The sequence below is a fragment of the Manis pentadactyla genome, chromosome 1 (assembly GCF_030020395.1).
Source record: "Manis pentadactyla isolate mManPen7 chromosome 1, mManPen7.hap1, whole genome shotgun sequence".
Taxonomy (NCBI): Eukaryota; Metazoa; Chordata; class Mammalia; order Pholidota; family Manidae; genus Manis; species Manis pentadactyla.
Window position 1 is genome coordinate 214,881,195 of NC_080019.1, and position 12,476 is coordinate 214,893,670.

At 35.1% G+C, this 12,476-nt stretch overlaps 1 protein-coding gene across 18 annotated transcripts in view; it reads right to left on the reverse strand.

The window, feature by feature from the left end:
* Window positions 1-404: 404 nt before the first annotated feature.
* CHL1 (cell adhesion molecule L1 like) overlaps window positions 405-12,476 on the reverse strand; it is a 301,991-nt gene continuing 289,919 nt past the window's right edge. For all 18 annotated transcript variants that reach the window (XM_057507238.1, XM_036877825.2, XM_057507234.1 and 15 more), the window contains one exon: window positions 405-4,032. In XM_057507238.1, coding sequence (XP_057363221.1) covers window positions 3,816-4,032 — 217 coding nt within the window. In that variant the 3' untranslated portion in view covers window positions 405-3,815. The remainder of the gene's footprint in view (window positions 4,033-12,476) is intronic.

Sequence of the window (12,476 nt, forward strand, 5' to 3'; positions counted from 1 at the left end):
GTAAAGTACTTAGTATACATAAAATACTTTTTTTAATCCCAATTTTTAATAGATTGCTGAGACAGGTTGGGTGTCCCATTTACTGACTAGCCATATTTTGAAGTATAGCCTATTGGACATTTTCTTCAAACGTGACACTTCTGTGTTCTAAAAAGAAATGAGAATATTCTTAATTTTACACTAATGTAAGTGTAGAACTAGCATATTACATTTTGTAGATGTTGACATTAAATGGTCTACTTATAAATATAGTCATTGGAATAAAAATGTTTTATTGATACATCATTTATATTTAATTAGTTTATACTCCATTTATGGATATTGGCAGGATCAGAGGCAACTGAAAATAAGGTTACTATGTAAACTCTGATTCTTCTTCTCTGGACAAAAAAGGATCCAAACACTTTTACAGTACATGAAGTTGAACTTTTATTTGGAAAGTTGAATTTCTTGTAAAATGAAAATATCCTTAAGCCATACATTTTCATAAGCAAATACAAACACCACCTACAGTACAAACACATTTTAATAAAGTTCTGCCATGAATATTAATCTAAGCAAAAAGAAAAAAAAGGGAATCAGGTAAACTCTACATACCTTTTATCTTTTGATGATGTCATTAAACAATTTAAGATACAAAACAAAGTAAGCTTTGGCTCAATCCTACTTCACTATGGGAAATACTAGTATACTTTCTAGCACAATTACAAACCCAATCCCTTTATAATCAATTTAAAATCATAACAAGTATCATATCTTAATGGCATGTAAACATATGTAGGACTTCAGTTGGCAATTACGTTTTAAATGCTTAGAAAAACACCAACATTTCTCATTATTGTTCTCTCTCTAGCTCATCTCTTCCTTGAATATAAAATAGGAAAAAAATATGATTTGAGACTTCCAGCATAATTTCATTGTGCTTTTACACTTTTATAAACATGGTCACATCTAAAATACCAGATGCCTTTGTACTGAGAGAATAACCCACCAAATTCACATTCTCTTATAAATACACATGCAAAATTAGTGAAAAAACACTTTTGTATAGCAAAGACCCTGCTTAATTTTTTTCTGATTAATACTTTTTGATGGCATGTGCAAGTCCTACTGCTCATTGAACAGTAGATTTATTTCCTGTAGATTTGTTTTTCTACAAAAATATATTTATGCACTCACAGGAAAAAGGTTAGGTTGGTACGCATGGGGGTGATTTTTCAATATATCATTAAAGTTTTGTTTATGAAGTTAAAAGGCATCTTAACTTTTATCATTTTCAAATTTTTCTTCATAAAAAAGAACACCCTGTGACAAAGGATAAGGTAACTGAGATAATTGTTAGCACTTCATAATTGAGATAGTTTGAAGCAAAGGGGTCAAGCAACTTGCCTAAGGTTTATGTACAGAATCAGTGCTGGAACCAGGAAGAGAACTTGGATTTTCCCACCCCTTGGACAGCTCCCTAGGAACTCATCCCCACCAACAGTCCTTGACATTATATACATTCTCTTACATCAAAATAATATTGGCAGTAGAGAAAGCTAGCTATGACCTGTTCCTTCCTTCTGCACTGAAGATTCCCAGCAGAAGCCAGATGGTATTGAGAAAAGGTAATACAGTGACAGCAAAAGGCAGCCATAATGCAATCTCATTTTTCATAGCCATAAGTTTTGGCCACTCAGAAAATATGAGCAGAAACATCCTCATTAGACAGCTAAAGGAAAACATTGAGGTCTTGTGCAAGCAGACAGAATTTGAAACTGAAGTATGTCAGTAGTTGTACTAATTTGTACTTTAAAGATTATTAAATTTATAATCTACTCCTAATCCTGTTTGGAGATCATCTCCTTCCTGCATGATTCTTTTCAAACCTTTTTGGCTGGTGACATGGAAGAGGAACTAGAATAACAAAACTAAACTCTATAAAGTCCCAACCTTGGCCTTACTGATAGCTGAGAACCAGAAATTGCTCCCAGATAAGTCAAAATATGATTGTTCCTCCAGAAAGTTGTGCCTTAGAAATCAGAGGGAGATGAAGCTCAAAGTGAAGCAATAGATGTGCAGATCCTAATAGTCACCCAGGCTGAGGAATAAGATGTCTTCCCTCTTTGGAAATTCTTATTTCTGGGAGTTTGGTCAAATCTTGAGCTTGTGATGTACTGGTTTAAATAAGACATTCTTTTGCTGCCTATGCATTTTGGAGGGCATGTAAGGTTTACAATGACATGTGAATTACTGCATTGACCTTATAAACACCCCTAATTGTGGTCCACAAGAAATGGTGTGCTGCAAATATCAAAGTCAAGGATTTAACAATATATGCCCATAGCTACATTTCAAAAAATAAAATAAATTTCATGTCAACATAATTAAGAAGTTTGTGGTAAGGTGAAAAAATGTACTCATAGATAAGAACTTGAACATTGAATTTTACTGACATGCATGCACAGCTTTTCATACTATCTCTAAATGTCTTCATGTACAATTATAGGACTAGTAAGTAGCCCACATATCAGGAAACAAACTCCCTGAACTTGTCCTGACTGACAGAAGAACAACTTAGAAGAAGACCCCACCCTGATGATGTTTACAATGAGAAAGGCAGACATATGTAATGGGAATCGTTACTATCGAGAGTTTTTCATTTAGGGGCTGGGAAAGGATTACACTCAACAGCGAACTCTTATTTTGAAAAATATGAAGACATGTCCCTCAATATTTATATGATATTTTATTTTGAGGCTGTTGGAAAAAGCAATATAAGAACAAAATCCAAATGCTTTATACAAAGGCTTCAGTTTGGGAACCTCATGTTACTGGTTGTAGCTCTGGAATGATGAAAAATGGTGTCTAGATACTCCAGCTATAAAGATATGCCTGTTAATGTTTTTTTCCTCATTTGAAAATAAAACACATCTATATTTTAAATTGTGTGAATATTAACATAATATGTACAGTGCATTCACGAAATCTACGTGAGCATACTATTATATAAACATAGAAAAACAGGTAAAAGCAGTTGATTTAGAAATGGAGATATTAAATAGGTATACCTATTAGATTCCAGTGCCATGGACACCTCATGCCTGTTCTTCCATGAGATGACCTTCTGCCCACCGCTTCCTCTGTAGCTGAGTTTAGTCCAAGAAAACCACAAAAACAAAGATGTTTGTATATGTCATAAGTGATAGACATAAAGAATTCATGTTGACACTGAGAAATAATTTGTTTAAACATGACCGTCTCTGGGCAGATAGGTAGCTCAATAAATACTAGTTGATTGTTCACCTAAGACTTCTACTAAAAGTTTAAATAATACATTTAGACTGCATATATTCAATGAATTGTTTTAATAAGACATTCATATTCCTCTTTACATTTTAAATAACCAGTTTGCTTACCATCTTTTAACCTGTAGTGAAGCTAAGTCACTAAACAGTTCTCAGAGGCTGAATACAAATATGCAGAGAAAATCATCTATGCAAACACAGCGAACAGCAAAACCAGGCAAATACGGAGTATACTGGATGGATACTTTGGATTCAGTTGAGGTGAATCTAAATACAAGATTTGTTTTGTGTTTGCATTTTGAGCACCTGAAAAAACAACAATAACAACAACAACAAAAAACAGGCCTATAGTGGTTGGTATTTTATTTTTTCAAGGCAGTGCTATTTTTCTCGACATAACTGCAGGATGTTCAAATTCTGGATGAAATCTTTTGTCCATACGTTTCTACTCTGTCAAAGTTCTTGCTCCCTTGAACATATAAATATGGAAGGTTGGTGTGGACTGCGGATGTTGTTTGCTTGTGTTTATGCTCGTAGTGGAAATGTTGCTGTAGAACTTCCGTTGCTTTCAACAGAGCCTTTCTCCTTAGCTCCTGCATATGCCCCAATAAATGACCCGTCTTCATTGAATAGCCTGTGCTCGCCTTCTCCGTAATCTACTAGGCTGTCGGCACTTCCCGTGGCCTGCATCTCTCTGTTAAGAGACCGAAGGCTTCCTTTGAGAGGTTTTTCATCGCTGTCACTAGGATACAAAAGAAGAATAGCTCAACAAAACGTAATAGGGATATTCACTTAAAGCGTTAAATGCCAAGTGGTCTGATAATTTTCAGGATATTCATATTCACATTGAAGACAGATAAACCAAATAACCCTTTCACAACACTTCAACTTTCCTTTAAAATTGGGAGCTTTTGTGACACATGCAGACATTTAATCTGTTGACCTACATAGAGGACAGATGTTTTTTCCTTTTACATTCATGAATTTTTAGAACTCTGGTCATGAAGTGTTGATCCTCTGTCTTTACCTTTGATCCTGTACATTCCCCCCAAATACTTCTAAAAATTTCTCATTTGTTTAGGTTAATCTATCAAATTGTGTTTCCTGTAACCAAAGAACTTTCTTCAATATAGTTTATGAACTCAGATTTGTAAAAGAAAGATAAGAAATGGCTAGCATTTTTAGAACATAACTACTACAAGGATGCTGTTTTTATGCTTTGGGTTTTGTTCTTAAAAAAAAAAAAAGCAACTCCTGAGTTAGTAAAATGTATGTAAATGATAGGGTCTTTCAAATTTCTGAATCAAGTTTTTTTTTTTTTTAAGAACTATGTCACACTGCAAGGTGTACACTAAATTAAAAGATTTTCTAGAAATTAAAAAAGGAAAAACTTGGAAAAAATCTCATTAGAATGTGATTACACTTTATAATTTGTGGTAGTCGTCAGTGCTAAAATCAGATAGGCCTAGCGCTCAGGGTGGTACGCCCTGGCGGGGTGGTACTCCCCTGCCCTCTCTGAGTTACATTACTGCCAAATGACTTGCTTTGACCCAAGAAGAGTGAGCAAAGGTGGCATGTGTCACTTCAGAGCCAGTGCTCGAGGCCATGTTTTATCTCCACTGCTGTGCTGAGCCTGGTTGATGCTCCTCTGCTAACCAGTGGTCCTAAAGGACCAAGATGATCAGAGACGTCTGGGTTGGACACATGAGAAAGAAAAAGAGTTTGATAGCAGTGTAACCCAGGCTATCCTGACTCATACAGTAACGGGGTCCAGAATTGGGATGCTATGGTTCCAAAGACACATTCAGAACAAAAACAGAGTACCATTGGCTTAGGGATCAAACAATGAGTGAAAAACTATTAGCAGAAGCTGAGGGATGAGAATTCATGTTGTACAGGGGGTGCAGCATCTGAAGAAGTCTCCAGGGGTAACGCAGAGACTAGATCATTTTCCTGCTGAACATCTTTTTGTGAAAGATGATGGAAAATATATTTTCTGCTTTAAAGGGGTCCCTGGTAAAATACTGCAGGGGGCGATTTTACCAGTCCTTATAAAGCATCAGCAGAGTACGGGAAAATGAGTTTTAAACGAGACATTGTCCTACTTTTCTTGCCTATAAAATTAAAATACTTTTGAAATGCAGATATTACTAGTTCAAACAGTTGCCACAGGTCCCCAGTGATCCCTGTCTTTTACGGAATTTGAGAGACAATTTTTAAAGTTCCAAGTCTGTCTCTTTCTCCCTCTCCTTCCCTCCCTCCATTCCTCCTCCTCCTTTTAATGTTCCTTATTCTGGAAAGAACATAAAGCATTTTATCAATAAATAAAAATATAAAGAGAGCATTTACTAAGTAGAAGAAAGAAAAATAAGAATAGAGCCAAGTTGAGCCTATAATGGGGCTCAGATATTGATCAGTTAACCCAGGATAACCATGATACTCCATATTCCTAACTATAGGAACAGATCCAGGGAGGGGACAGTCAGGTCTGTTATCTGGTCTCACATGTGCTGAAGACCATTTAAGCCTGGAAGTTGCAATCTCTCTCTTGGCTGCAGTATATAGAGGACCTGATTTGAAAATGACAGCATCTCAGGAGGAGGAATGGAAAGTGTGGAGGGAAGGTGAAGATGGGGAGCGACAGCAGGAGAGTGAGATGCTCAACATCCTCAAGAGCTGCATTTACCCTATGACCAGATTCCTTTTAATTCTGGCGCACTTCTGTACCTTCGTAAATTTGGTCAGACTCTGACCATTGTTGGGAGGACACAGTCTGTTTTGGATAATCCCTTACCAAAATCCCTCCTAGGCATCCCTTTTTTCTATCTTAATCTCTCTAATTAATTACAGTTATTTAAATAGATAAGTATTTTCTTCTGCAGACTAGGTTCACCTTGAGCACAGGGTTTATAACTTATTCCTAGTAGGTACACACAGTAAGTTTATGTTTATGAGTGTAAATACAGCCTAGATTCATAAAGGCCATGCTGAAGAGTGACTTCAAGATGTTTTAGCTATACCCCAAATAGATATTCAATCTAAACAAGATAGCTCTTTGCATTAACACGTAGTTCTACATAGACTGCAGTTACACTACTACCCCAGACCCAGAAATTCAGTTGCTGTTACTTAAGTAGGCCCTATTTTTACAAACTATTCTTTAAAGAAGCATTACAATACAGTCTTGTAACTTATTTTAGAATAAACACGGGTTTTTTTGTATGCTTAAGCTTATAACCTGATGAATGTGTTTGACATTTTTATTTAAAAAATTTTTTAATTTTTTATATTTAGGTACATAGAATAAAATGCACAAACTTTGGTGTACAGCTTGGTGAATTATGATGTGAATAGGCACTGTCATAGCCATTATCCAGATTCAGATATCAAACAGTCTCATCCCCCCACCCCTTCACCTATTTCATCCATCCTTCACTCCCCACCCCTTTGGTAATTACCTGTCTGTCTTTTCTCTGTGTTTGATCCATTACTATTTGTTCATTTGGATTTTTTTAAATTCCACATATGAATGAAATGTGTGTTCATCTTTCTCTATCTGATTTATTTCACCTAGCATAATAACCCTCTAAGTCCATCCATGTTGCAAATGGCAAGGCTCCATTCTTTTTTATGGCTGAGTAATATTCCATTGTATATACTTACCACATCTTTATCTGTTTATCTATCAATGGATACTTCATCGCTTCCATATCCTGGCTATTGTAAATATATGTGCTCCTATGTTTATCAAGGCATTGTTTTTATAGATTAGTAATTTAGTTTCCTTTAGGTAAATTCCTAGAAGTGGAATTGCAGGGTTGTATGGTATTTCTATTTTTAGTTTTTGAGAAACCTCCATACTACTTTCCATAGTGTCTGTACCATTTACACTCCTACCAGCAGTGTACGGGGGTTCTTGTTCCTCCAAATCTCTGCCTCTGTCACTTGTATTTCTTATCTTATTATTAGCCATTCTAACTGGTGTGAGGTGATATTTAATTGTAGTTTTGATTTGCATTTCCAGGATGATAAGTGATGTTGAGCATCTTTTCATGTATCTGTTGTCCTGTTATGCCTTCTTTAGAAAAATGTCTCCATGTCCTCTGCCCATTTTTTAATTGGATTATTTTTTTTTATGTTGATGTGTTGAGTTATATGACTTCTTTATATATCTTGGATATTACCCCTTATTAGATACGTCATTGACAAATATATTCTATACAGTAGGTTGCTTTTTTGTTTTGTTGATGGTTTCTTTTGTTGTGCAGAAACTTTTTAGTTTGATAAAGTCCCACTTGTTTATTTTTGCTTTTGTTTCCCTTGCCTGGGGAGACATATCCTGAAAAAAACTACTAATGTTGATGTTCAAGAGTTTACTGCCTATTTTTTGTCTAGGAGACTGATGGTTTCAGATCTTGTATTTGAATCTAATCCAATTTGAGTTTATCTCTGTGTATGTTGTAAGACACCCAGTTTCATTCTTTTGCATGTAGCTGTCCAGTTTTCCCAGCACCACTTATTGAAGACATGTCTTTCCCCATTGTATATCCCTTCCTCTTTGTCATATATTGACTATATAGGTGTGTTTCTTTCTTTCCTTTTTTTTCATTGAAGTATCATTGATATACAATCTCAACACAGTGGTTCAACATTTACCCATATTATTGAATCCCCACCCCTTCTAGCATGGTCACTATCAGTATAGTAAGATGTTACAGAATCATTAACTGTATTCTCCATGCTGTATGTCCACATGACCAACTTGTATTGTGATTGTGAAATATTGTGCCGCTTTATCCCCTTCACCCTCCACCCCCACCCCCTTGGTAACCACTAGTCCATTCTTGGTGTCTATGAATCTACTGTTATTTTGTTCCTACTGTTTTGCTTTGTTTTTATACTCCATAAATAAGTGAGATCATTTGGTATTTGTCTTTCTCTGCCTGGCTTATTTCACTGAGTGTAATACCCTCTAGCTCCATCGATGTTGTTGCAAATGGTAGGATTTGTTTTCTTCTTATGACTGAATAATATTCCATTGCATATGTGTGCCAAATCTTCTTTAGCCAGTCATCTACTGATGAACACTTAGGTTGCTTCCATGTCTTGGCTATTGAAAATAGTGCTGCAGTAAACAGAGGGATGCATCTGTCTTTTCAAATCAGGGATTGTTTTCTTCGGATAAATTCCAGAATTACTGGATCAAGTGGTATTTCTATTTTTAGTTTTTTGAGGAATCTCCATATTGCTTTCCCCAACGGTTGCACCAATTTACATTTCCACCAGTAGTGTAGGAGGGTTCCCATTTCTCCACATCCTCGACAGCGTTTGTTATTTGTCTTTTGGATACTGGCCATCCTAACTGGTATGAAGTGATATTGGGGGTTAATTTGCATTTCTCTGATGATTAGCAATGTGGAACATTTTTTCATGTGCCCATTGGCCATCTGCATTTATATGGAGAAGTTTCTGTTCAGGTCCTCCATGCATTTTTTAATTGGGTTATTTTTTGCATGTTGAGGCTTATGAATCCTTTATATATTTTGGATGGTAACCCCTTCTCGGATAAGTCATTTATGAATATATTCTCCCATACTGTAGGATGCCTTTTTGTTCTGCTGATGGTGTCCTTTGCTGTACAGAAGCTTTTTAGTTTGATGTAGTCCACTTGTTCATTTTTTATTTTGTTTCCCTTGCCCAAGGAGATGTTTCCAGGAAAAAAGTTGCTCATGTTTATGTTCAAGAGATTTTTGCCTATGTTTTCTCCTAAGAGTGTTATGGTTTCATGACTTACATTCAGGGCTTTGATCCATTTTGAGTTTACTTATGTGTGTGGAGTTAGACAATAATCCTGTTTCCTTCTCTTATATGTAGCTGTCCAATTTTCCTAATACCAGTTGTTGAATAGGCTGTCTTTTCCCCATTGTATATTCATGGCTCCTTTATTATATATTAATTGCCATATATGTGTGGGTTTATATTTGGACTCTCTATTCAATTCCATTGATCTATGGATCTGTTCCTGTGCCAGTACCAAATTGTTTTGATTACTGTGGCTTTGTAGTAGAGCTTCATTGAAGCTAGGGGGTGTAATGCCACCAACTTCATGTTTCTTTCTCAGGATTTCTTTGGCTATTCAGGATCTTTAGTGGTTCTGTATGAATTTTCTCTAGTTCATTGAATGCAGTTGGTATTTTGATAGGGATTGTATTGACTCTGTAAATTGCTTTGGGTAGGATGGCTATTTTGAAAATATTAATTCCTCCTATCCATGAGCATGGGATAGATTTTCATTTATTGGTATCTTCTTTAATTTCTCTCATGAGTAGTAGTTTTCAGAGTATAGGTCTTTCACCTCCTTGGTTAGGTTTATTTCTAGGTATTTTATTCTTTTTGATGTAATTTTAAATGGAATAGTTTTCCTGATTTCTCTTTCTGGTTTGTTGTTAATATATAGGAATGCAACAGATTTCTGTATTAATTTTGTGTCCTGCAACTTTACTGAGTTCAGTTATGAGTTGTAATAGTTTTTTGGTGGAGTATTTTCTATGTATAATATCATATCATCTGCAAACAGTGACAGTTTAACTTTTCCTTAACAATTTGTATGCATTTCATTTCATTTGTGTTGTCTGATTGCCATGGCTAGGACCTCCAGTACTATGCTGAATAAAAGTGGTGAGAGTGGGCATCCTGTCTTCTTCCTGATCTTAGAGGAAAAGCTTTCAGCTTTTCACTGTTGAGTTTGAGTGTGATGTTGTCTGTGGGTTGTCTTTATTATGTTGAGGTACATACTCTCTATACCCATTTTGTTAAGAGTTCTTATCATGAATAGATGTTGACTTTTATCAAATGCTTTTTCTGCATCTGTTGAGATGATCATGTAATTTTTATGAATGTAATATATCACAATGATTGATTTGAAGATAGTGAACCATCCTTGCATCCCTGGAATAAATCCCACTTGTCTTGCTGAACAATCCTTTAATGTAATTTGATTTTGGTTTGCTAATATTTTGTTGAAGATTTTTATTTATATATATAAGTATATACACATATACACACACACATACATGAGGGATAATAGTCTGTAATTTTCTTATTTTGTAAAGTCTTTTTTTGGCATGAAGGTGATGCTGGCCTTGTAGAATGAACTTGGAAGCCTCCCTTCCCCTTCAATTTTTTGGAATAGCTTGAGGATAGGTATTAACTTTTCTTTGAATATTTAATAGAGTACTCCTGTGAAGTTATCTGGTTCTGGAATTTTGTTTGTTGGGAGCTTTATTGATTAACAACTCAAGTTTGTTACTTAGTAATTGGTATGTTCAAATTTTCTTTTTCTTCCTGGTTCTGACTTAGGGATTGTATGTTTCTAGGAATTTATCCATTTCTTTGCATATAATTTTTTAATCTCTTATAACTCTGTGGTGTCAGTTGTAACTTCTCTTATTTCTGAGTTTATTTTAGTCTTCTCTTTTCTTGGTGAGTCTAGCTAACAGTTTATGAATTTTATCTTTTCAAAGAACCTGTTCTTTGTTTCATTGATCTTTTGTATTTTTTTTTTGTCTATATTTCATTTATTTCCACTCTGATCTTTATTATTTCCTTCTTTCTACTAACTTTGGGCTTTTTCTTCTAGTTCCCGTAGGTGTAGTGTTAGATTGAAATTTTTGTTTCTTGAAGTAGGCCTGTAAGACTACAAATGTCCCTCTTAGAACATTTTCTAATGCTTTTTCCTGCATCTGAAAGCTCTTGACTTTCATTTGAAAACTTTCATTTCAATAGAAATGAAAATATTTCTATTTTCATTATTTTCCAAGTATGTTTTGATTTCCTTTTTGATGATCCCTGGTTTCTTAGTAGCATGTTGTTTGGCATCCATGTGTTTCGGTTGGGAAAAAATGCTTATGATTTCAATATCCTTAAATTTATTGAGACTTTTGTGGGCTGACATGTGATCTATCCTGGAGAATATTCCATGTGCATTGAAAAGAATGTGTATTCTGCTGTTTTGGATGCAATGTGTTGTATATATCTATTAAGTCCATTTGGTCTAATGTGTCACTCAAAGCCATTGTTTCTTTGTTGATTTTCTGTTACTGTTAGTCTATCCTATTGATGTAAGTGGGATGTTGAAGTCCCCTATTCTCTTTATGTCGACTAATATTTGCTCTCTCTCTCTATAAGTGATTCTCTGTTGGGTGCATAGATATTTCCAATTGCTATATGTTCTTGATGAACTGAACCCTTAATCATTATATAATATTCTTCTTTTTCTTGTTGGGTCTTTGTTTTAAACTGTATTTTCTATGATGTAAGTACTTCTACTTCAGTCTTTTTGTTTTTTGTTTTTTTATTTGCATGGAATTCAGTTTCAGTCTGTATGTGTCATTAGGTCTGAACTGAATCTCTTAGAGGCAGCATGTAGATGGGTTGTGTTTTTTTTTTACCCATCCATTTGGTCACCTTATGTGTTTTGATTGGAACATTTAGTTTATTTACATTTTTAGGGTACTTCGAGATAGATATGTACTAATTGCCATTTGTTGAATGTTTTCTGGTTGTTTTAATCATTCTTTGATCCTTTCTTCTTCTCTTTCTCTCTTCCCTTGTGCATGATGATTTACTTTAGAATTATGGTTGGATTCCTTTGTTTTATGATTGTCACAGGTTTATGGTTTGTGGTTACCATGGGTTAATATACAGTGTTATGTATATAGCAGTGTATGTTGAGCATCACTTAAATTCAAACACATTTCAACAGTATTTCATTCTTCACTCCCTGTCCTGCATATTTCATGTAGGGGTTCCCTTAACTAATTTTTAGAAGTGGTTGATTTTGCTGCTTTCATCTTTTAACCTGCCTACTACCTTTTAAGTGCTTTATATACTACTTTTACTATATGTTTGATTTTGTCACTGAATGCTGTCTTTTCATATTTTTCTTCTAGCTATGGCCTTTTTTCCTCTTAAGTCTTGCTTAATGGTGGTGAATTCTTTTAACTTGTGTTTATGTGGGAAGTTCTTCATCTCTCCTTCCATTCTGAATGGAAGAGTACTCCCAATTGTAGGTTTCTTTCCTTTCTCAGCACTTTGAATATAATATATCATGCTGCTCCCTTTGGCCTTTAAGAGTTCCTGCTGAAAAATCAGGTGATAGCCTTATGGGGTTTTCCATGTAGGTAA